Source organism: Vigna unguiculata, chromosome 2 (assembly GCF_004118075.2).
Source record: "Vigna unguiculata cultivar IT97K-499-35 chromosome 2, ASM411807v1, whole genome shotgun sequence".
In the NCBI taxonomy this organism is placed as follows: domain Eukaryota; kingdom Viridiplantae; phylum Streptophyta; class Magnoliopsida; order Fabales; family Fabaceae; genus Vigna; species Vigna unguiculata.
This window is the reverse complement of record NC_040280.1, coordinates 32,726,850-32,752,181: the sequence shown is the minus strand read 5'-3', so window position 1 is coordinate 32,752,181 and position 25,332 is coordinate 32,726,850. Positions and strand designations below refer to the sequence as shown.

The following is a 25,332-nucleotide window of genomic DNA, read 5'->3' as shown; positions in this document are numbered from 1 at the left end:
AAAAATATCCACGAGAAATTTTTTTAAATAGCCAATAATATATTTTTTTTATCGAATCCGAAGCCTAAGCGAAAAGAGACTTAACATTTGTTTTCTGACTCTCAACACTTGCCCTAAGAGAAGGTGCTGCCACCGCCGAGAGACGAGAGCACCGTCGCCGGCAGCGCCGAAACCCACAAATCAAAATTAACACCTCTGGTAATGTATTTTATAGTTTATTTCTGGTTTTTTACTCGATTTTTCTTCGAGAATACTATTTTTAATGGTTGATTTCTGATCGTTGAATGAACGGTGTAACGAAGTCTTTCATGTATGCTTTATTTGGTAAAACAAGATTATTAATTTGTTGAGTGGCACTGTTATGAAAAGAGTTTAGTTTGAGTTGACTGTATTAGCTGAAATTGAATGCAGAGCATGGAGGGAAAATAAATGTGCTTATTACAGTTTATGAACTTATCTTGGAAATCTTTCGGTATAATTACGTTAGAGCGACCCATTTAGGATCGGTCCGTTTAGACCCGTTATTAATTTTTAAAATGTGGAATGGGCTAGTCTTTCATGCTATAAAAGTTTAGGTTTAGTAGTCTGGTCCGTCCTGCATGGTTTATGGGACCGTGGGTTGACATCAAAGCTGTCAAAATGGATTGGAATCCGCAAGTTAACCTGATTCGATCCAAATTATATTAAAAAAATTTTATAAATTTTAATATGAGTTGATTTTTGACCCGCTAATTTAGAATCCGGCACATTCGGTTGAACCCGTGAGGAGTCAGGTTGACTCACCAACCCGCAGATAAATCACAAAGTATTTTTTATTAAGTTGGGCTGCATATTTGCACATGTGCAACAAATAATGCTATTGGGGGAGGATGTTTAAGTTTTGTATTCAAAGCATAGTCATGAAGGATCTGCTTCTTACTTGTAATCTTTGTTTCTATTATTTTGTGATGATTATGAGATACTACTCTATGTGAAAAATGATGAAGGAAAGTCATAGTGTTTTTTTTATTATTGATTATGGGTTGAGGTAACCCAATTATCTCCTATTAATATATTTGTTCTTGTCGATAAAAAAATATTAAGTTGGGTTTTACATTTGGATCATATTAGGTTTTTTTTAGCCAACACATAAATAATTTGTATTTTTTTTATATTTTGGTTTGTATTTGAATTGTATTAAAGTTTATTTAGATTTTAATTAGAATTATAATTTAGTTTTGATTGAAAAAAAATTGTATTTTTTTAATTAAGTGAACCCGTAAGCCAACCCGTTTAACCCGGCAACCCGTGGTGGATTGGGTCGGGTTCAAATTTTTTTTGACTCGCTAAAAAGTGAGTCGGGTTGGGTTGGCTCACTAAATCATCAACCCGTGATGGGTTGAACTGGGTTGGGTCAGGTTACCTGTTTTGACAACTTTAGTTGACATATATTTATTTTTTTGAGTTTTCAACGTTCCTAATTCAAAACATTAGAGATATTGAATAGTTAAATGATAAATTATTAATCTAATATTTTTATTATATTTGTTATTTGACATGAATTCTTTATATTTTATTATATTTAAATGATTTATTATATGTTTCAGTACAGTCATAAGTTTTACATTGTTTAGGAATTTCTTACCTTTCCTCGTCCTCCGAACATCTTTTAAGAATAAAATCGTAAAAGAGATCAAATACTCTAAAACGGACAATATCTCGAAAATGTGATGATTGTCCTATGGTGATTGCCAGGCGATCCCTAAATAATAATAAATAATAAGTTATTTAAATTTTGATGGAAGATTTATATTTTCTTAGTTATTGATATTTTTAAAATTTGTCAAAGTTTTTTTTTGGAAAACAAAGACGAAAACTTTTTTGTTTTTATTTTCACGTTTAAATTTATTTTTATCTTTTAATTATTAAGTTTATGTTTTTTTTAGACTAATGGATTTTATATTTTATATATAAATGTTATGGTTTCTAATATCGAAACAGTTTCTACGGCGTCGTTTTACTTCGAACGAATTGTAATCTTATTGGGCCTGAATGGGGTTTGGCCCAATTCCCCGTGATCGTCCCACTTATAGCCACGAGTTGACAGTTACAAAATCAGTCTTGGGCACGCTCATAAATATATCAAATTTTTCTCTCAAACCAAATTGTTTCTTCTTTTCTTCTCATACTCTTCGCTCTACCAAGTTTGTTCTATCATAGATTATATAGATTATATAGATATAGATAGGTCCAACTTTCATCGAAAATTTTTCGTTGTATGCGATTAAAGCGCAAGATTACATTGATGTAAATTGTGAACTATATATTGTTGGTGACCACCCAAGTTTAATTCCTGGGTAATGTTATGAATTGCAATTCGGTAACATAATCTAAATTCTTAATCTTCTGCTTTCAGGAAATTTCTTGTTTGGTTCAAGATTTGGGTTTGTTGCATTCAAGGGTGCCTATGCTTCTGTACTCGACCTGATCCATTGCCTCATGGATCCTTTTGATGATCTTCTACCCGAGGCTCCTGTTGCACGCAGTAAGTGATTCACTCCAATGATTCTTGAAAGATTTTTTCTTTTTCTTTTTTTCATTCGCCGTGTTTATATCAAGTGACTTTATTATTTTCTTTTGTAGTTCGGCCGGGTGCCAAGTTTGTTCCTAAGGCCAAAGCGAAACAGCGGCCACGAAAGGAAGTACCTTCGTCGGAACATGCAACCTCATCTAAAGATGAACTTACTGGGAATGAATGTGAAAATGCAATTGCTTCAACGCTAAGTGCGCCAGCGGAAGACTTTCCAAATTCTGAAAGTGGAAATCTTGAACAAATTAGTGTGGAGGGAGATAGTGCGGCCTTGGTGGGTGGTTCCACAATCACAGCATCTGAAATTGGTGCTGGTCAGAATTCTACAAACTTGTTAGAATCAGCATGTGAGGTGAATGTCATTTTTATTGATGATTTTATTGATTCAATATTATCTGTTATATGTAACCTCATTTTCCTTAAATTGTTTTTCAATTTTAGGCTGATCCAACAGATTTTGACGGGGACTCAGTCACTAACTTCGTTTCTGAGACCAACGTCAGTAATGGTAAGTTATGAGTTTACATTGATTGTCTGTGTGAAACCACTTTTCTTCATCTCAGACTTGTACATGTCAGTGTGAGTCATCACTAGAATTTAATTTGGTATGATTCATTTTCTGTCTATCGTGTGGTTTAGGCACAACACAACCAGTTCACCCTGCTAATGTTGTAGAAAACAAATTGAATAATTTGGCTTCTCCATTTTCAACTTGCTCAACCATAGATAGGATGAAAGAACCCCCTAAAAATTGGGAAGGTTCATTTCTTGATATCAACAAATATGTGGAACTTATTGACAACTCATTGCAATCAGGCACGGATTTGGGCTTCAAAAGTGTTTCAGATAATAAAGTTTCAATAATTCAGACCGTTGATTCAAAGTCAAACTTTGAGAAAGAACCAGAGGTGGATTTCTGTTTTTCTTTTTTTTTTTTTAATTTTTTTGGTTTTTTCTCCGTATAATTCTAGTGCTTTAGATGGGTGTGACCAACTTATGGGGGAATACTTTTCAGTTAGTATCTGCAGAGATTGGATTGGATCCTTTCAGCGACATCCTAGCTGATCTTCCCACAAGGAATGGTTAGTGATATTGATGATTTTTTAAATAGTTGAATATGCTTACTATCACGGAAAAGATGAGCTATCTGTATTATTTTTATTGTAGTTCATAAATTTAAACCCAAGATTAAGCCACGACCTAGAGTGGGCAATATGCCGGCTTCTGCTTCATCTGATGTTGTGATGGAAAAATCTGTTGAGTTGCCTACTTCTTGCACAGAAAACTTTCAATCTTTTCAGTCTAGTGGTGTACCAAACCAATCAACCAGTTTACCTTTGCCAACGTCAGAGATTCTTAGGACAAATTATTTGCCCGATAAGTTTGGTGACAGCAATAGCTTGGCAGCAGCAATTCCTTCCCAATTGGATTCCCTAAATGCTATGCTTTTAGGGGACGCAGTTCATAATGGTACTAGGGATTGGCCTTCTACCTTTGGTAAATCATCTGGAGAGGTAATGAAACAATTAATATCTGTTGTTTTTCTATTTCATTAAGTTGCTAAACGGTGATAGATTTTGTACATGCAGGCTGCAGACATTTTTTCTGGGTTGGAATCCCTTGATGACTTTCTCACCCAAGCTACTACAGATACGGGTGAGTACTATATTCCTTTTGATTTACCGAATTGCATCTACTTTCTCTTTATTCTTCTTCACTAGAGCTTTCAAGAGCATCACTTGTATTGTACTGTTGCCTTTATATCTCAATGTTTTGGTTTACTGGCTCCCATCCAACTGCAACTTGTATGTATGTGACCATGGATTTATTCAGTGGTGATTTGAAAAATTGTGTAGGAAAACCGGCTCTTCATTCTTTCAATGAGAAGGGTGCAGAGGAAAATTTCGTCACACCTGCTTGTAGTTCTATTAACTCCTTTGGGGAATGTGATACTACCCAAGTTCAAAGATGTCCTGAATATCATACACCAGAAGATCCAGTAACCTTCCATGAAGCTACTGTTCTCAATGAGAGTGATACTCACACTAACAATAGAATGTCGGAAACGGAGGTGAAGATTATGTGATTACAAGCATATCATAATTGTCTGTTTATGCGAAATAATTAATCAATTTTCTTATTTAATAATATTGATTATTATTGTTGGTATCAGGAAATTGTGGACTTGAATCCCACCTATCCAAGAGATGATGTTTTTGATTATCAATCCATGAAATCTGGTGAAGATCCAACTTCTGGAATTCTGGTGCACGAAGACTTGACAATTGCTGCTGACAGTTCCACATTGGCTGATTTTTTGCACGCAAATGATTCAAGGGAAAAAGAAGTTAATATTGTTTCCTTTGACTTCTTTCTCTTTTTTTTTTCATTTTTCTAAGTTGTAAATCTAATTATATATAATTTTTATTTTTTCTAATTTTTTATCATGCTTGTCGGGTTGCTAATCAGAATAAAAAGGATGGCTCAGACTCATGTTCTCTGAGGAAGAACAAAAGATCTTCTATTTCTGGTGAGGAGGATAATGGTGGTAAAACCTCAAGACAACGGAGAAAACTAGCAGCTTGCAAACCTAAAAACAGCTCATTGAATGAGGAGGTTGAAGATGATAATGACCTTGACCCTCCTTATCATTCTAACGAACATGAACTACAAGAAAATGATGATGACTATGAAGTCGATCATTCATCAAAGAAGAAGAGAGGATCAAAGAGATCACAGAAGAAATCTGTGGCCAAAAGTGGAAAAATGTCTCAAAGGCGTAAGAAGGCTGATGATGATGTACAAAAAAAAACTAAGGAACCTCCTAAAAAGTTCTCTCATTCAACCCGACGAAAGAAAAGATGTGGTAGAAATTACTATATTGTTTGCTTTAAAGTTTCATCCTCGGGGATATACTTGTGCTGAAGTTTTTCCTATTTCATAGTGGACAAGGCTCTGCTGGAAATTCCTGAGGACGAACTTGATCCTCGAACATTGCCTATGAAGGATATTATTTTACTTGCAGAATATAGGGAGCGGCAAGCGGTGTGTATACTTTATTCTATTTCAACTTCCTACAATTGTTAGTTTCATAGTTGTTAGTATGGCACTATGACTTGAATTTTCACCAACTGCTCCATTGTTTTCCTGTGTAGAAAAAAGACGCGATGACTTCGAATACGTCTCCCTCCAATCAAAGGTACTCACCTCTAGTAAGAGTTTGCATTTTACTTAATTTTCTGGTCAATATTTATCTTTAATATGGTATAGTATAATTATATTGTTAAATCAACTTATTTTGAAAAATAAACTGATCCAAACATCCTATTTACTGCAACGTCTCTCTAATTCTTACATACTATTATCCTTTTGAGAAATGGGATATTTGAAAAAGTGGAGAAACTTGTCCAATAAAGGTATTTCATGTTCCTTTTTTTCCTTAGAGACATGTGAGTGCCCTGCACAAAATGTATATTGTAGCTTGAATTATATCTTCTCTCTTTCAATGATTATATGAATTGCTTCGCCATTTTGTCCTAATGGGTTGAGTGAATGGATTGTCATTCATACTCAATAAACTGCTTTATTTATTTTGTTACTTTTGTTGGCTACTACCGTTGATCCAAGGGCATGAATCATGGGGGTAGAAGTGATTGTGGACCTTTTTACATTAGTCCATGATGATGGGAGGATGTACTGGAGGTTGAGTAAATGAGGGGGAGATACTTTATATTTTTTGTATAATGGTATTCATCAAAGTACTTCATGGTTTTGGCTCACATTCAGTATTTGAGAACAAAAGGGAAAAGTCAAACATTGTATAAAAAATGCACTGTATATTATCCACTGGCCGTTATTACTTATTATTGTCTCTTGATGCCTTGTGGACTAGATAATGAATTTCAGCTTGCAAAATATTTATCGCCAGTGGATGGAGATTCTGTTAGGCCACTGGCTTTATTACTGTCTCTGGAGTCACATAAGGTCTAGTAAACAAATTTTATTTTGTATAATATTTATCTGCAGTGGTGGAGATTCTCTTCATGGGGCTGGTGCGTATAATGAACAGGAGTTCTCAGGTTCAGAAGATGATAGAGACCCATATGATGATCAAGACAATGAAAGGATTACATCAACTCCCGCTCTATGCAATTACCAGACTTTCATGGAAAAGACACCTAAGGGGAAATGGTCAAAACAAGATACCGAACTGTTTTATGAGGTATTTCTGTAATTCGCACAAGATGTCTGACATTATTATGTCTCTTAAACATTACAGTAAATTACCTAATTCCTTTTTTGTTATTTTGACATAGGCTATTAGGGAGTTGGGTACAGATTTTTCTATGATACAACAGCTTTTCCCTGATAAAACCCGCCGTCAAATTAAGTTGAAATACAAGAAGGAAGAGCGGGAGCATTATTTACGGTTAAGAGATGCTATACATAACCGTGCAAAAGGTTTTACCGTTTTATTGTTATTGTTCTGCACTGTTCTCTGATAGATTAATTGTGTTTTTTTGTTTAAGCAGTCTAGTAATGATCCTTAAGATTACTTCTATAACTTCTTTAACTTGTCATGACAAATATAATTTTAGAATGGTTAGCCTTATCGCTCTTCAATACTCTTTCTTGTAGATCATTTTCATTATAACTTGTTGATTGAACGATTGCAACAAGCTTCCACCAAGGCAGAGGAGGAGGTTGTGGACCTGGCAACGGGAACTAATGTATGCATTTTTTGCCTCTCCAATTTATCCTCTGATATCACCTTTTTTGGTGCACATAGTTTATGATTTCAGTGGCTTATTTATCAGCGAAATATTATTCTTAACCGCATGTTTTCCTGTACGAAGGTGGAACGTAGCAAGTCCATCGATAAAACTTAACAATTTTACTTGATTCTGGTCTTCATTTCCTAAATAAGTTTGTGTGAGGGCTAAAGCTTTTTCTTCCCTATTCATAAGGTCCATGCTCTGATATTATTAGCTTTTAAAGCTCAGATGACCGAGTTACTTAAGTATATTGCTATTAGGCTGAAAGATACCTTACCTTGACTATTTTCTTTTTAAAGATGAAGTGAATTTAGTCTATTTGTGCAAAAGGAAAAAATTATTGTCTGTGGAAAACTTAACTCTTAAAAGATACTCTAATGTTCTATTTCCTAATTGGCCCTGCTGATTTCCATAAATTGTTTTATCTTAAATGAAGGAAGAGGCTGTGGATGCTGCCACAGTTAAGCATGATGCGGAGGTTAAAGAACAGGAAGATTCTGCGCCAGTTCAGAGTCCAGAGGAATATGATGACAGTGAGGATGACTCTCTAAAATGGTCTCAGTATAAAAGTCTCTATTAGGGACAGAATGAAAGTAAATCAATTTTATCTCATTTTATTTTCAGAATAGTTAGTGCGAAATTCTTTTACTTGCTCAAAATTTGTGAAATCATTCATTTAAACCATCCTCCGGTTCCATTGTCCAGGGCCTCTTTTTCTCTTTTCAATTTTGCATGTAATATTGTACATTTTTTTCTCCGAAAAATGTATGGTAAATTAATTCCTTCTATATTGTGTTATTTGTTCTTGGATACGTGGAAAACCAATCTCTAAGATTGGGTATGACACTGGAGAGGATATATGGTTGTGGTGAATATCAATTAAACAGAAGTTACAAGAGTAACTAACCAGTGTACAATCTAGCCATTGTGTTTATCAGTAAACTATAAATAATGGTTTTTGTGTTGTCAAAAGGAAGAAACTAACAGTTAAGATATCGTACATTGTCCAACCTAACTCCTTTCTCTTTCTAGGCAAATATGTTCCTTGCTGGTTACCGATACTATAATTGTTGGACGATGTTACTTCCAGCACCCATCAAATTTCTTTCTGCACTCTATCATCCCGGAATTTGTTTTCCAGAATGCACTAAATCATTTCTGGATAGATTTTTTCAGAAGACTCTCATTTTTTTGAAAGATCAGCAGATAGATTTTTCTGGAAGCTTTGATGTGATGCAGAAAGAAAATTGAAAGGGTGCAGAAAGTAACACCTTTTTGTGGATTTTTTGATCGAATAATCTGTCTGATATTATGATTGTTGTAACAACCCAAATTTCCTCAATTCAAAACATAACTATATATAATAATATTTAATTATAATTACAATTCCATAAAATAACTGAGAAGAAATTTAGATGAAATCTCGAGGTCTTTCATAAAATTCACATGGTTAAAGCTCATGTTATCTCTTCTCCTCTGGTTTCTAATCGTAATTTTTAGTTTAAAATTAGTACTTAGTTTAGTCCTTCTCAGTTTCCTTTGCTACTACTACGATACTACGATAAATGTAGAGCGTACAATTTCTATCAAAACCAATCTCATTAAATACTTGTAGAGTGTACAATCTCTATCAAAATCAATTTCATTATAATTTTAGTCCAATCCAACCATTACACTATGGCCCTCAAGCTTAAACAAACTTCTAAGTTATTTCATTCAATGAATTCTCAAGGAGAATCAACCGAAGAGCACATAATAATTCACATTTATTCCAAATTACCCAATATTAGAATCACATCCCAAATACCATATTCATCAAGAAAGTCATGACATGATTAGTTTTTATTTGAGAGCTAAGTCTAATTTTACTCAAATTAACAATATATATCAGTTGTGTTATTTAGTTTTAAAAATAGAAAATTAAAAATATGATTTTGTTTTTATTTTCATGCGTAACCAATATAATGAATCAGAGTTGTAGAGCCAGAATTTTGGAAAAAAAAATGTCATAGACACGTAACCAAAAATAAGATTTAGTTGAATATATATTCAGATAAGTCACACAATGAAAACTAATCTTTATTATTTATCTCGATAAATTATCAGAAGGTACACAAAATAAATTAATTTCATAATATGAACATATTTTTGTCAAAAAATCATAAAAAAAAAATGTGTGTGGAGAAGTTTGCAAAACAAAGAGCCCATTATTATTCCATGATATGACCCAATTTCGAATTTCACTCTCACTCGCCCAAACCAAACAATGGCGGGTTCTGAACCTTTTCCTTCTCCAAAAATTCTTCTAGCAAAGCCGGGAATCGTCACCGGAGCTCCCGTCTCCGGTAAATTTGGCCGTGGAGGCGCCGGCGATGACGATTCCGTTCAGCTCCGTTCTCGTCTCCCTTCCGTCGCGTCCCTCAACCTTCTCTCCGATTCCTGGGATTTCCACATCGATCGCTTTCTCCCAGTACTAACCTAAATTTCTTTTTACCTCTCTGTTTTTCTTTTTACCGCCAAAATGTTTACAATTAGGTTAGACGTTTATCGGTACCTGAAGTAGACTGACTGTGATTGCCATTGGATTTTGAAAATGTTGCAGTTCTTGACTGAGAATACGGACTTCACTGTAATTGGAGTGATTGGGCCACCTGGGGTGGGCAAGTCCACTATTATGAATGAACTTTATGGTTTTGATTCAAGTTCCCCTGGTCAGTTTATTCGCACTATGTAATTTATATCCTCTTTGGATGATTTTTTTTTTCCATAAGGACTCAATGAAAAAGTAAATTACTTAAAACTTCTTCTGTCAGTTTAAACAGCATATAGAGCTCAGTTTCTGGAGAAGTTAAAATGGAAAATTTTCTACAATTTACAAAAGTTGAGGGCATGAATGATTTTAACTAATAGGTTAAATTCATTTTACCATGAACAGAAAGCTAGTTTCTTTACTATTTTCTTTTTTATATTATTTTGAATTTTGATCTATAAGCCTGCAGGGATGCTACCACCTTTTGCCATACAGTCTGAAGAAACTAGAGCTATGGCAAGGCATTGCTCCACGGGCGTTGAACCAAGGATTTCAACTGAACGCATTATTCTTCTCGATACCCAGGTAATACTGCCCATAATATCTTCAATTTTGTTTTCTTTTTTAATTTTTAATATACTCATTCATTGGTATACTTCATTTTTCATTTATGACTTTGTTTCTTTTCTATGGCTTTCACTGTTCCACTTTTTTCCCTTAAATTTTGTGGGATTGAGTTTTTTTTTTTTTTTGCTTTTTTTGTTTTTTACGTGTAGCCTGTATTTAGTGCTTCTGTTTTAGCTGAGATGATGAGACCAGATGGCTCTTCAACAATTTCAGTGCTAGGTGGAGAAACCATGCCGGCTGAATTGGCTCATGAACTTATGGGTATTCAGGTAAACAGTAACTTCCAATTAGAGAATACATTTTCAGTAAAAATACTATTTATTCCTAGCTTGATAGGGGTTGGTGTTTCCTTGTACTGTTCCTATATCTGATTATCTTGAGTTTGTTGGGTTACTGCAAGGAATCTTTTTAGCTTGCTGTTCTTCTAGCATCCATATGTCATATTGTGCTGGTGGTGTCAGAGGGAGTTCGTGATGATAGCATGTGGCAATTGATGTTGACGGTAAGTGTGTTGTATTTGAAGATGCTTCAAGTCCCGTTCAATAACTCAAATGACTTTTTTGTGCTTATGCAAAATTAAGTAGTCATTTGAAACACAGTAGTTCCTGTTGATTCCATCCATTATTGTTACTTACATGAATGCGTGACTTTTTTTATCTTAGTTTAGTTTTATGCTATAAGAATCCAGCTGCTAGATCAATGGCTAATATTCACTGTCTGGCCTACGCTATATAAAATCAAACTGCTTAATATCATCCATTATGTTTAAAATGATCATTTTGCTGAATAGTTGCATTCGGATAGTGTGCAGGAAGTATTTTGTGTTGTTGAAGCAATTGGCTATTATTTGCTGCTGCTAACAAAATGACTAGAACTCTCAAATTTTTTATGCTTTTCAAACGTGTGACTTCCATGTAATCACTTGATTAATCTCTAGTCAGATTTGTGTTTTTGTAGATTTAAGATTACAGTCAATTATAAGGACAAGGACAAGTACGTGATGTTGTTATTGGTAAAGAGAAATATCATATTCTTGTAAAATCCTTTTTGTACCAATTGAACAAATTTGTTTTAGGCTTCCTTGTTTATTTGAAAGTCTTTGTACATCATGTGCTGACACTTTATAGTTTTGTTAATTTACACTCTAAAGACTACTGATATATTGAAAACTGGTCATGCTGTATTTGAATAGTGTAGGTTGATTTGTTGAAGCACGGCATTTCAGACCCGTCCTTGATGGCATCATCCCTATCGCAAAGCTCTAGTTCAGGGCTTGAGAAAGATAGACATCTTGAACATGAAGAATACGTGGCCACTCCTGTGTTTGTACACACGAAGTAAGAAACATCATTCTGCCTTAACATATTGGCATGAAATTATTAGCATTAGTGAATCCTATAGTTACTGTATACGCAGCCACAATAATGAAGTCTATAATCATAATCATCATAAACAAGGAGGGTTTATGAAAAAGACAAGCCAACCTAGACCTAGAGGGAACTGGTGAATGAGAATCGATGAATGGTTAACTTGTTTGACTTGATTAGTCTTGCTGCAAGCCATAATCTCTGTGTCTCCTACTGCATGTGTGCCACTGACTGTTTGAAAATATAAGAAAATTTGGCTGACTTAAATATATTCTCCATCTTCAAAAATGTAATTTTAGGGTGCGTTTGTCACGGTTATTTCTTGTATCCACTTCCTTTCCTTTATTGGAACAGTTTGCTGCTAGTGAAACACTCATCGTTCTTTTATTTTTTATTTTTTTAGGTTGCAGGATCAAGACTTTACTCCTAATAATTTTGTGCAGTTGAAAAAGGCACTCATGCAATATTTCAGACCAACTTCTTTTGTGAGACAACACATTGGAAACAAACCTGAAGAGCATGCTTTATCTTCTACAGTTCGTGGCAGTCAAATGAAATCTAACTTAATAAAGTTATATGCGATCCCTCTAAAGAAGAAAGATGAAAATCCAAGAGCTCAACATGAAAGTTACGTTTCTGCACTATGGAAATTGCGTGATCAGGTTCTCTCTCTCTCTCTCTCTAGATATAGCATACGAAAGAATGCCTCACAAGTACTACAGTACAGGATTTGTCAAGTTTCTTTGATGCTGTTATATTTCTTCCTTTCTTGTAGAGCCGTTAGTTTTAATAATAAACAAAATTTAAGAGACGTGATATGTTTTCCCATGTCAGATTTTATCCATGAAGTCACCATCTTTCACGAGACCAGTCTCAGAGCGGGAATGGTTAAAGAACTCTGCCAAGATATGGGAACAGGTTAAAAACTCCCCAACCGTATTAGAGTATTGTAGAACACTTCAACATTCGGGTATGTATAGGAGATAATGACGAAGTATGCGAAGATTCAAGACAATCTCTTAAGTTATGTCTTTTTAAACGCAAAATCATAATATTACTGTCTCAGTTGCATATTCTTTACGCTGATTTTATTGCTGCGGGTTGAATACACTTGTATGCCTATTTTTTTAGCAAACTCTTAACAGCTTAATTTTGTTATGTTTTGCCGGTAACTCTAAGAATTGGCTGCTTGTTTAGTTTTATATCAAATGAAGCGACACATATTATCTTTGTCACTTGTTATCATTTATTTTCTTATTACCTTGAATGTCAAATAGTTTCTTACAACTAAACCTTTATTCAATATTATAGTATCATTTAAGCTGATCTCATCATTGTCTACAACTTTTGTCACCCAAAACCAAGCTGGTGCAACCATCTTGGCATGCCCATTTTCCTCAAAATCGTCAAATATCATCAGCATTTACTTGATTAGCATTATCGCAGCTGCATGGGATCCCGGAAGCTTTTATATATATTTTGGATAACATTTTTCAGAAAATATTAAGATTTTGAAAAGTTATTTTCGGTAACCAAAGGGAGTGAAAAAGCAATGTCTGTTAAGCATTTTGTGCATCACCTTTTTAACAATTGAAGAGGAATATTTTATGGGAACCATTAGAAAACAATTGCTACGTACAGTAGAATAACCAGTGTTTTCTCCAATCAGGTTAAGTTATTAGTATATATATTATTAAAAATCATTCTTATTTATTAGTTTAAAATATATTAAGCTTATTTCTTCACATATTTAAAGTTAATAATTTAAATGAATTATGTTTAATTTAATTATCGGCAGAGTACGTTTCAATTATTATAAAAATTAAAGTGTATTTCTTTATACTCTTTTAATTTTGAAGTGGACTTTTATACTAAAAAATAGAAATATATATAAATTACTTCATTTTAATCTTACATCGTGTTTCTCTAAACTTTTTTAAATTTTGAATTGGATTTTTATAGTAAATAATAGAAATCAATGTATATTTAAGATAAGTAATCATAGAAAGCGTAAAAATTATACAATACAGAATATGATAAGTCACCACTTGACCCACAATATTATGATGTATTATATGTGATTGATCAAATATTTTGAAAATATAATTTTACTGAGATAAATTAGCCGATAATTATCCTTCAGATAAAGAAATGTGTTCATACTTTCCTTTCCCAATAAGGTGTTTGGTTTAATAATTAACTACAAACTCTAGATCAGACAGGTTAATTAAAATAATACACGTACAAATAATAGACTACGCAAAAGATGGTTGCAAACAATAGCAGGTCCTTTTTTTAACACGATCGCAGACATTATACTAAAAGATTTTAAAGTTCAATGCGAATTTGTCTGTTTTCACCACTAATAATTCGTTTTATTGTTAATTGTTAAAAAGGAAAAAAGCAGTTTTCCACCTCATTAACCGAAGGCAAAACAATTCTTGAGGATTAAAAAAACAAACATGGAGGCCATTTGCAACTCAGCTGCCCCATATTGACGGTTCAGGCCTTGGACTCCCATGGTTGGTACCTGGTCCAGTCTCTCTGCCCTGGATTAAGGGCATGTCCTTTCGAATGATAGATATACTGTTCACCTTCTCCAGACAAATTTTCTTTGTGTTCAACACCATACCTTTTCGGTTTCAGTAGAAGAAGCTGCAACAATTATTATTATTATCACTACCTCAACAATTTTCATGAGGCCTCAACATTCTCTCACCCTGTGCCATTACAAAGGAAGGAAATAGGAAAAGAAAAGAATTACCTCATCTCCAGTGTGATCAGTTATGAAGTGGAGCCAGCCATGCCATTCAGGCGGAACCTGGGAGGCATTATACCTAGTTTTCTCTGCATATTCAACCCACCTGTGTCTTCCTGCCGATAGTAAGAAAATCATGGCATTAACAAAGTTTATATTATGTCAAACATGGGTTTTACCTCATGTTTGGATAAAGCATTTCCAAATTGAGATTAATTTAAAATGTAGAGTAAAAGGAAAGCATTTTCAAATTAAAAGGCAATAATCCCCCATTTGCTGCAAGATAGAGCTGACTTTTACCAAAACACTACGGACATTGCCCTTGAATCATCCATCCACTTCACCCAAACCCAGAAAAACAATCTATTGGATGAAAATAACTACAGAAAGATGCTTTAAAAGAGGCCCGAAATACATCAAACCAAGGGCGGAACGTTGACAACTGAAAGTGATTGTAGAAAGGATAAACGACAATGCAGAAAGCTGATAATTTCTCTCGAAAGTAAGTGTTGTATTTACAGAAGCAGAAACGGATTACAAGCTAGTGCTAGGTCCTTTATAACAGAATAGAGACAGAGAGCTAAGGAAATTTAAAATTCCATCTATCGACATTTTTTTTTTTGTGATCAGCATTCCATCTATCGTCATAACTTAAAATTTCAAATTCCTTATTTTAAAGAATGAAAAACTTTGCTAAACCTTAAAATTAAATATCCAAACCAAATGAGGACTTCGGGGTTAAAAACTTAATTGCCCCTTTAAATCTGCATTCCCTTCTTAAAATTTCCTATCCAAACACATTACTGAAAATCAAAGTTTGAATCTCGCCTTGCAAGTTTATACAATAACATAGCAGACAGTAAATCATTAATTAAAATACAGAAAAAAAAATACAAAGTCAGAAGATTAAAATAACACAACATAACCAAAATTGTCATCAACAATGATAACAAATAGCTCATAAATAACATATCAATCAATAAATATAAAATTTCTACATGTCAAAAGCACACTGAATGTTCACCATCAGTGCAACAAATACATTCAAACAAATGGGGGAGAAAGGAAAGAAAAATTAGAATAAACTGGTTTAGCTTTTTACCCTTAAGCAAATACATTCACATCATAGTATTCTACCCTTAAGCAACTGTTGTGAGAAAGCTGATAGAAACCAACTGGTATAGAAAGATGAACTGAACTTTATTCAACGAAAGTGACACTTAGTTACCAACTACACTAGAACATAGTGAAATAGAATGAGTACAAAGGTCCCCTTCCAAGATTTGTTGAGAGCTTGGCCTCTCCCTGCCTAACCATCTTCTATCTTCCCTCCTCTCTCATTTTTTCCCCTATCCTCTTTTTTTCTCCCCTGACCAGTTACTGCCTAGAGGCAGTTATGCTTGCCCCTGAAAAGAACTGCTACAACCGAATAAAAAACTGCTAACAGTTTAATAACTTCCAGAACAATTCAATCCTAATTCAGGACCTAATTTCTAGTTCTCCTCTTATAATATTTACTTATAAGAGGCCTAACAGAAGCATTTGAAAAGCCAAAACATTTCACATTATCAATTTGCTGTTAAATATGCCAATAGTGAGATATCCATGTGCAATAATTGGAATGCTTGATGATTGTTAAATGCTTAGCTTTCCATGTGGATGGGTTATATTTGCTGTTTTTAGTCATGAGTAATTTGCTGGATAAACCACACATACATGCAGAATGAGAAACATACTTACCATACTGTGTGTCTCCAAGCTTCTCATAATACTTGTTACCGAATTTATCAACACCAACAAGCGTTGCCCCAATATTGTGGATCTTGGTTTGCCTGCATAAAATTAAAAACGTAATTAGATTGGAAGAGGAAAAATATTAGTACCACAAGAGAGTTAAGATCTCATGGTGAAAAGTACCAATGCAAAGAGGACATACATCATTTTGAAATGAACATACAGCCCACTCAACTCGACCTAGAGTAAAAACGTCTATATCTAAAGCTCTTCTTCTTTTATCTATAAGAGGGACATTTGAAGATACAAAACTAATGTGTATATGTCTTTCTAATGCTCCTTCAATTGCACCCAGTACTCAACTATGTCTTTCTACACTTTATATATTCATGAAGCATTAGGAAAGACCGCGACCCAAAACACAGTGAAAGACATCCAATCATCAAATGAGAAGTCATAAGTTGGCATCTAAAGAGGGTGGGTAATGGAATGAAAATGAAAAGATCAAGAAAAGCAATTGACTACTTACAAGAGATTTCCATCCGGAAGGCATCTCCTGAAAATCCAAATCATAACAGAAAAAATATCAGCACACCACGAATGCACAACCTTCGAGTATCGATACATACATCTACATTGTTCACGGAATCAAAGAAACCCTAAACAACATAAAAGATATCAGCGCGGCACAAATGCACTACAAAGTTCCTTTGACAATCGCAACACTGAATTAACAAAAAGCTGTTAAATCAAATCTCAGTTTCATTTCATCTCCTAAATTGCATTTTCCGGAGAAAGAGAAATCGAAAGGCAGTGGCAAATTAATACAAAGAGGACGAAATCGGTTGAGTAACAGAAATAAGAAACCAAATGCAAATGATCGAAATTGAAAGTGAAAAAAACGATGAGATTGGTAAAATATCCAATGTTAGGGGAAATTTAAAAGCGAAAGAGAAAGGAACAAACAGGTAGCCTTCATCCTTAAGCTCTCTGAGAAAAGTACCGAAACCCTTTTCTCTGATCGATTTCAAAACATTCTTCACCACCGAAGCCATGTCGCTCTTCTTCTTCTTCTTCCTTTTGGGCTATTGCTAAGGCTGCGTTTGGTAACACCAAATAGAAATAACATATAAATCACGGTTAAGAAAGAGAAGCTATAAATAATCCAGAATCTAGAGGAAGGAAAGAAAATACTGATTTTAAATTGTGTTTGATTATTTCATCAATAAATTAATTGTTATTAGCAAACAATTTTATTTTTTATAAAATTTTAAAATTATTCAATTAGATTTCACTCTAGCCAAATTGACTACGCTTTTACAAAGAAAAAGTTTTAACTATTTTGGAAATTTTTTTAATAATGCTACGTAGAATAACTTCTTTTGTTTAATTTATTATGAATAATTTAACTTGTAATAATATAAGGTTATTTTTTATTATTGTTGATATTTTGAGAATTATGAAAATCGAACTCAAAGTTGGGATTGTATTATTGCACCGAGGGATAGCATGCCAACTGCTCTAAGAATACAAATAACGTTGAATAACTACCATAAATTACAATACTTTTAAGAATTATTTTCAATAATAAATAACTCTTCCTTGATCATAACCTATGATGTACCGATATTTCAATCTGGGTAAAGTATCCGTATCTGACACGTATCGTGTTCGATACTTTAGGATACTCTAATGATACTTATTAATGAAGTATCTAATTTATAAAATAGTAGTACACTATAATAAAATCTTTGAATAGTGATCAAAATTAATGACAAAAAATAATTAGTCACTATATCGTGATCAAATTGACAACTAAAATAGTTCCAACAAATTATAATCAGTTTCTAAATTGATAATTAAAATAGTTTCAATGATGAATTGGTTTTTAAATTGGTCACCGACATTAGCTACAAGGTTTTGACTACCAAAATAATTGGTCTCTAATTGGAAATTTTGGATTCATACATTAACAATTATAAATTTATTATGTTTGTAAGAATTATTGTACATTTTTCATTATTCATATATGACGTATCTATCACGTATCGTATCCTATTATTTTAAAAATTAACATATTGACGTATCGGATACATGTCGTATCCAATACATGTATCGTATTTGTGCATCATAGATCACAACATTTTTATGGTTTTGATTTGATCATTTTTGTTTTTCTTATAATTCTAAATTTTTGACCAAATTTCAGCATCTTGAAACAAATTTAGTGACCAAAATAATCTTACATTACAATAAAAATTAATAGAAAATTAAATACATCTTTTACACTGAACATATAAATTTATTACAATTTTTTCAATATAATTTTCAAGCTAAAATTAATTATATTTTAACTGCATGATAAATAAATAAAAAAAATCAAATGAGTCTATAATAAATTTTTATGGTATTCAATAAATTTAAATTTTTAATTGAATTCTCACAATTAACTTTTTTTTTATGTTAAGTTAATTATGTTAAGTGATTCACATTATTATTTTATCATGTCATGTTGATGAGTTATAGTCATGCCAGATGTAATTTTGTTATTTTATTATTTTAAAAAATTTATAAATTTTATAATTTTAAAATTTTAAATATTTATAATTTTAAATATTTATGATTTTATCATATTGTGTTAGAAATGTATAAGCCATGAGAGAAGAAAAGATGCGTACAACAAAATGCACAAGAAAAGTTTGGATAAAAACCAACTCAAGAGAGTTTGCTTCGCGGATTTATTAGAACCTTTTTGTTCAATATATATAGTACAATGTCTCATCATATAAAGGAAAAAGTAAAATATATTTGATAATAATAAAAGAGAATCAAATATATGATATCTCTATCAATATAAATAAAAGCAGAAGATATATAATATCTTTATCACCCCTTCTCAAAGTGGGCATGAAGATTGTAAAGACCCAACTTGGAAGTAGCAACTCGGAAAGTAGAAGGATGTAAGGACTTAGTAAACATATCAGCAAGTTGACTTCTAGAAGGAACATGGAGAAGGTGAATAAGACCATCAACAAGCTTTTGTCGAATAATGTGGCAATCAAGTTCTATGTGCTTGGTTCTCTTATGAAAAGTGGGATTCTTGGCAATGTGAATAGCATAATTGTTGTCACAAAAGGCAGTGTAGGGAGTGAGAACAGAAAAATGTAAATCCTGAAAAAGGTATTGAATCCATTGTAGTTCACATGCCAGGGATGCCAAGGCACGATACTCAGCCTCAGAGGAAGACCGTGAAACAGTGGTTTGTGTCTTAGACTTCCAAGCAACCAAAGAGGTGCCTAAGAAAACACAATATCCAGAAACAAAGCGTCGAGTAGTGGCACATGTTACCCAATCAGAATCAGAAAACGCCTGAATTTTAAAAGAGGTATTGAATTTATACAAAAGGCCATATCCAGGAGCATTTTTCAAGTACCGAATGATTCGTAAAGCCTGCTGCATATGTGGTTCACGCCGAGAAGAAACAAATTGACTAAGTTGTTGGACAACAAAACTAATATCAGGCCTGATGTTAGTCAAGTGAAGTAATCGTCCAACCTCCTCCTTTGAAGCCCTCTGCTCATGCTAGCATGGTTGATATTGTCTCCTCTACTGCCGATCTTCGTGCCGGGAAAGATGACAAAGCTGAAGCTCAATTTGGTTTCTCTAGAGAGCAGTATGAAGCTCTTCTCGCATTGATTCAGCAGTCTCCCAATGATTCTTCTTCCACAGCTACTGTTGTTAATCAATGTACTACCAAACCCACAGGTTTTGTTTTTTCCTTTTCTTCTTGGATTTTAGATAGTGGTGCTATTGACCATATTTGTCCTTTTAAATCTTTATTTCAAAATCTCAAACCTAATTCTCCTATTTCTATACATTCACCCACTAATTTCATAAAGATATTATATATCTCCTTCTTTTATTTATATTGATAGAGATATCATATATTTGATTCTCTTTTATTATTATTAAATATTCTATTTTATTTTGTTTTTTACTTTTCCCTCTATATGATGGGACATTGTACTCTATATATTGAACAAAAGAGTTCTAATAAATCCGCGAAGCAAACTCTCTTGAGTTGGTTTTTACCCGAACTTTTCTTGTGCGTTTTTTTGTATGCATCATTTCTTCTTTCTCTCATGGCTTATACATTTCTAACATGGTATCGGAGTCAAATTAAAGCCTATCCTAGCGAACTTTCTTAGACATTCTATTCCACTTGATATCAGGCCGCTAACGGATCACCCATTAATTTCTAGTCCCACGCACGAGATGTATATACCTTGACGTGAGGGGGTGTGTTGGAAGTCCTACATAAGGCAATTTCATAGTATATAAGTGAGGTGCAAACCTCACCTTACAAGTCGATTTTGTGGGGTTGAGTTAGGCTTAAAGTCCACTTCTAACATATTGTCCTGTCATTAACAAATCGTACAATTTAATTTGATTACTTCTTTTAAGTGGGGAACTTTGTATTACTTCTTTTATATTTTTTAAAAATTTACTAATCAATATTTTTTTTGTTATGCAATGGGATTTACCTCATATGTACAATAAATTTAATTTAATTATAAGTTACAAAAACCAACCCTTATTGCTTACACTACATGATTGACTTGAAGAAAAAAAATAGGCCAAACAAGATAGGGCAAATAAGTGAACATCAATGAAAAAAATATTTGGGGAGTTGCGTGTTACTTTTCGTATAATTTTTTAAAATTTAATAACCAATCTTTTTTTTTCATCCAAGTGGATGTACTTCTTATGTTCCACTAATTTTTTTATAAGTTAGACAAATCAACTCTTGTTGTTTGCACTCGGTGGCTGGCTTGAAGAAAAAAATATAGGCTACTAAATGGAGCACAATAAGTAAATAAGTGGAGAGGTGCGTATTACTTCTCGTACAATTTAATAAAATTTTCTAATCAATCTTTTTTGTCATATAATGAGATGTACTCTTATGTACCATGAATTTTAATATATGTCAAAAATTCAACCCTTATTTCTTGCACTAGGTGGCTGTCTTAAAGAAAAAAATAGGTCACTAAATGGGGCTTAATAAGAAAATAAATGGGGAGCTGTCTATTACTTATTATATTATTTTTTAAAATGTACTAATCAATATTTTTTTGTTATTCAATGGGATGTAACTCTTATGTACCATGAATTTAATTTAATTATAAGTTAGAAAACCAACCTTATTGCTTGCACTAGGTGGTTGGCCTGAAGAAAAAAATAGACTAATAAATGGAACGCAATAAGTAAATAAATGGAGAGGTGTGTATTACTTCTCTTAAAAAAATTTAAAATTTTCTAATCAGTCTTTTTTTTCTCAACTAATGAGATGTACCTCTTATGTACTATGAGATTTAATATATGTCAAAACAATTCAACTCTTATTTCTTGCACTGCTGGCTTAAAAAAAAAAATAGGCCACTAAATAGGCTCAATAAGAAAATAAGTGGGGAGTTGTTTATTACTTCTTATATTATTTTTTTTAAATTTACTAATCAATCTTTTGTTGTTATGCAATGGGATGTACTCTTATGTAACATGAATTTAAGTTAATTATAAATTACAAAAATCAATTCTTGTTGCTTGCACTAGGTTGCTAGCTTGAAGAAAAAATAGGTCAAACAAGATAGACAAATAAGTGGACGCCAATGAAAAAAATATTTGGGGAGTTGCATGTTACTTTTCGTACAATCTTTTAAAATTTAGTAAGCAATCTTTTTTTTTTCATCAAGGGGATGTACTTCTTATGTTCCACTATTTTTTGTATAAGTTAGACAAGTCAACCTTGTTGCTTGCACTAGGTGGCTGGCTAGAAGAAAAATATGGGCTAATAAATGGAGCACAATAAGTAAATAAGTGAAGAGGTGTGTATTACTTATCGTACAATTTATTAAAAATATAGGCCACTAAAAATATATGTGGGTAGCTGTTTATTACTTATTATATTATTTTTTAAAATTTACTAATCAATCTTTTTTGTTATGCAATGGGATGTAACTCTTATGTACCATGAATTTAATTTAATTATAAGTTAGAAAACCAATCCTTATTGCTTGCACTAGGTGGCCGGCTTGAACAGAAAACTAGGCTAATAAATGGAGCACAATAAGTAAAGAAGTGGAGAGGTGCATATTACTTCTCTTAAAATTTTTTATAATTTTCTAATCCGTCTATTTTTGTCATTTAATGAGATGTACCTCTTATGTACCGTCAATTTTAATATATGTCAAAAAATACAACCCTTATTTCTTGCACTAGGTGGCTGACTTAAAGAAAAAAATAGTCCACTAAATGGGCTCAATAAGATAATAAGTGAGGAGTTGTTTATTACTTCTTATATTAGTTTTTAAAATTTACTAATCAATCTTTTATTGTTATGCAATGGGATGTAACTCTTATGTATAATGTTATGTATAATGAATTTAATTTAATTATAAGTTAGAAAACCAACCCTTATTGCTTGCACTAGGTGGCTGGCTTGAAGAAAAAAATAGGTCACTAAATCGGCTCAATAAGAAAATAAGTGGGGAGTTGTTTATTACTTCTTATGTTTTTTTTAAAATTTCTAAAATTTACTAATCAATCTTTTGTTGTTATGCAACGGGATGTAAGGTACAATGAATTTAATTTAATTATAAGTTAGAAAATCAACCCTTATTGCTTGCACTAGTGGCTGACTTGAAGAAAAAAATAGGCCAAACAAGATAGGCAAATAAATGGATGCCAATGAAAAAAATATTTGGGGAGTTGTGTGTTTTCGTACAATTTTTTAAAATTTAGTAATCATTCATTTTTTTTCGTCCAATGGGATGTATTTATTATGTTCAACTAATTTTTTTATAAGTTAAACAAATCATCCCTGGTTGTTTGCACTAGGTAGGTGACTTGAAGAAAAAAAGAAATAGGCTAATAAATGGAGCACAATAAGTAAAGAAGTGGAGAGGTGCGTATTACTTCTCTTACAATTTTTTAAAATTTTCTAATGAATCTTTTTTGTCAATCCAATGAGATGTACCTCTTATGTACCGTGAAATTTAATATATGTCAAAAAATTTAACCTTTATTTCTTGCACTAGGTGACTATAGGCCACAAAATGAGATTCAATAAGAAAATAAGTGGGGAGTTGTTTATTAGTTCTTATATTATTTTTTAAAATTTACTAAACAATTTTGTTTGTTATGCAATGGGATGTAACGCTTATTTACTATGAATTTAATTTAACTATAATTTAGAAAACTAACCCTTGTTGTTTGCATAGGTGGTTGGAAATATAGGCCAATAAATGGTGAGCTTTGTATTACTTTTTGTACACTCTTTTAAAATTTACTAATCAATCTCTTTCTGTTATGCAATGGGATGTGCCTCTTATGTAACATGAATTTAATTTAATTATACAAAAATCAACACTTATTGCATTCACTAAGGGGCAAACTTGAAGAAAAAAAATAGGTCAAACAAGATAGACAAATAAGTGGACGCCAATGAAAAAAATATTTGGGGAGTTGCGTGTTACTTTTCATACAACTTTTTAAAATTTAGTAATCATTCTTTTTTTTCATCCAAGGGATATACTTCTTATGTTCCACTAATTTTTTTTATAAGTTAGATAAATCAACCTTGTTGCTTGCACTAGGCGGCTGGCTTAAGAAAAAAATAGGGTAATAAATAGAGCACAATAAGTAAATAACTGGAGATGTGCGTATTAATTCTCGTACAATATTTTTAAATTTTATAATCTATCTTTTCTTGGCATCCAATGAGATTTTCCTCTTATCTACTGTGAATTTCAATATATGTAATAAAATTCAATCTTTATTTCTTGCACTAGGTAGCTGGCTTGAAGAAAAAAATTGGCTAAACAAGATAGGCATATAAGTGGACGCCAATGAAAAAAATATTTGGGGAGTTGCGTGTTACTTTTCATACAATTTTTTAAAATTTAGTAATCAATCTTTTTTTCCATCCAAGGGGATGTATTTCTTATGTTCCACTAATTTTTTTATAAGTTAGACAAATCAACGCTTGTTGCTTGCACTAAGTGGCTGGTTTGAAGAAGAAAAATAGGCTAATCAATGGAGCACAATAAGTAAATAAGTAGAGAGGTGCGTATTACTTCTAGTACAATTTTTTAAAATTTTCTAATCAATCTTTTTTTGTAATCCAATGATATTTTCCTCTTATGTACCGTGAATTTTAATATATGTCAAAAAATTCAACCCTTATTTCTTGTACTAGGTGGCGGCTGGCTTGAAGAAAAGCATAGGTCAATAAATTGGGCTCAATAAGAAAATAAGATGGGAGCTTTATATTACTTCTTATACAATTTTTAAAATTTTACTAATCAATTTTTTTTGTTATGCAATAGGATGTACCTCTTATTACCATTAATTTAATTATAAGTTACAAAAGCCAACTTTTATATTGCTTGCATTAGGTGGTGGGTGACTGATAGAGATGGCAAATAAACTCGTCTCCGTGGCTATTGCCCGAACCTGACCCCGTTTTGACGGGAATCCCCGCATTAACTGGGTATGGATATAGGTATGGGGATTCCCCGACTTTTTCAATTGGGTATGGGGATGGGTATGGGGATGTACATATCCCCGCCATAATACCCGTCCCCGCCATATCTTTAAATTTTTACAATTAATTAACCATATATATATATATATTTTCTAATTATTTGGTTTGTCATGAAACTCATTTGCATCTCCAATATATTTTTTAATCTTATCATAAACTTTATGTAATTATGTTAAAATGATGTATGTCAATTAAAAAAATTTATGTCTCACATTTGAATATTTCTATTATTTTTTAATATTTTTATTTATTGTATATTTTCCTTTCACATGAGAATGTTTAATATTCTCAATTTAAATGTTTAATAGCATAAACCTTTCACTTACTAGGTAATATAAAAAAATTATTTACTTATTATTATTATTATTAT

At 32.6% G+C, this 25,332-nt stretch overlaps 3 protein-coding genes across 8 annotated transcripts; 2 read left to right on the top strand and 1 right to left on the bottom strand.

Moving 5' to 3' along the window:
* Nucleotides 1–80: 80 nt before the first annotated feature.
* LOC114167926 lies at nt 81–8,132 on the top strand. Of its 6 annotated transcripts, none has more exons than XM_028052827.1 (17): nt 81–198; nt 2,396–2,524; nt 2,623–2,921; nt 3,011–3,077; nt 3,209–3,477; nt 3,585–3,651; nt 3,737–4,083; nt 4,159–4,225; nt 4,426–4,640; nt 4,743–4,916; nt 5,039–5,435; nt 5,514–5,614; nt 5,725–5,768; nt 6,596–6,791; nt 6,886–7,030; nt 7,208–7,299; nt 7,781–8,132. In XM_028052827.1, exons 2-17 carry the CDS (start codon nt 2,479–2,481, stop codon nt 7,922–7,924), a joined length of 2,670 nt encoding a protein of 889 aa, XP_027908628.1. In that variant the 5' UTR covers nt 81–198; nt 2,396–2,478; the 3' UTR covers nt 7,925–8,132. The 6 variants fall into 6 exon arrangements, with proteins under 6 accessions (XP_027908628.1, XP_027908625.1, XP_027908627.1 ...); XM_028052824.1 differs by lacking the exon at nt 81–198 and adding an exon at nt 2,097–2,286; XM_028052826.1 differs by lacking the exon at nt 81–198 and adding an exon at nt 2,109–2,307.
* Nucleotides 8,133–9,577: 1,445 nt separating this feature from the next.
* Nucleotides 9,578–12,974, top strand: LOC114169997 (protein SMG9-like). The gene is made up of 8 exons (XM_028055452.1): nt 9,578–9,814; nt 9,947–10,055; nt 10,344–10,459; nt 10,651–10,770; nt 10,914–11,003; nt 11,699–11,838; nt 12,272–12,530; nt 12,703–12,974. The coding sequence occupies exons 1-8, from the start codon at nt 9,611–9,613 to the stop codon at nt 12,853–12,855; spliced, it is 1,191 nt and encodes a 396-aa protein (XP_027911253.1). The 5' UTR covers nt 9,578–9,610; the 3' UTR covers nt 12,856–12,974.
* A 1,163-nt stretch (nt 12,975–14,137) lies between these two features.
* LOC114169821 (probable NADH dehydrogenase [ubiquinone] 1 alpha subcomplex subunit 12) lies at nt 14,138–17,546 on the bottom strand. The gene is made up of 5 exons (XM_028055145.1): nt 17,327–17,546; nt 16,890–16,916; nt 16,367–16,458; nt 14,633–14,742; nt 14,138–14,523 (listed from the first exon to the last, which is right to left on the bottom strand). The coding sequence occupies exons 1-5, from the start codon at nt 17,413–17,415 to the stop codon at nt 14,371–14,373; spliced, it is 471 nt and encodes a 156-aa protein (XP_027910946.1). The 5' UTR covers nt 17,416–17,546; the 3' UTR covers nt 14,138–14,370.
* Nucleotides 17,547–25,332: the final 7,786 nt, after the last annotated feature.

Bases quoted from the DNA above. Each gene is read 5' to 3' on its own strand.
- LOC114169997 (XM_028055452.1), top strand. From the start codon at position 9,611: ATGGCGGGTTCTGAACCTTTTCCTTCTCCAAAAATTCTTCTAGCAAAG. The intron at 10,771-10,913 runs GTAAACAGTAAC...GAATCTTTTTAG, and splicing joins ATGAACTTATGGGTATTCAG to CTTGCTGTTCTTCTAGCATC. The intron at 11,839-12,271 runs GTAAGAAACATC...TTATTTTTTTAG, and splicing joins CCTGTGTTTGTACACACGAA to GTTGCAGGATCAAGACTTTA.
- LOC114167926 (XM_028052827.1), top strand. From the start codon at position 2,479: ATGGATCCTTTTGATGATCTTCTACCCGAGGCTCCTGTTGCACGCA. The intron at 2,922-3,010 runs GTGAATGTCATT...TTTCAATTTTAG, and splicing joins TGTTAGAATCAGCATGTGAG to GCTGATCCAACAGATTTTGA. The intron at 4,641-4,742 runs GTGAAGATTATG...TGTTGGTATCAG, and splicing joins ATAGAATGTCGGAAACGGAG to GAAATTGTGGACTTGAATCC.
- LOC114169821 (XM_028055145.1), bottom strand. From the start codon at position 17,415: ATGGCTTCGGTGGTGAAGAATGTTTTGAAATCGATCAGAGAAAAGGGT. The intron at 14,743-16,366 runs GTAAGTATGTTT...TACTATCGGCAG, and splicing joins GCTTGGAGACACACAGTATG to GAAGACACAGGTGGGTTGAA. The intron at 14,524-14,632 runs GTAATTCTTTTC...TAATTGTTGCAG, and splicing joins CTGATCACACTGGAGATGAG to CTTCTTCTACTGAAACCGAA.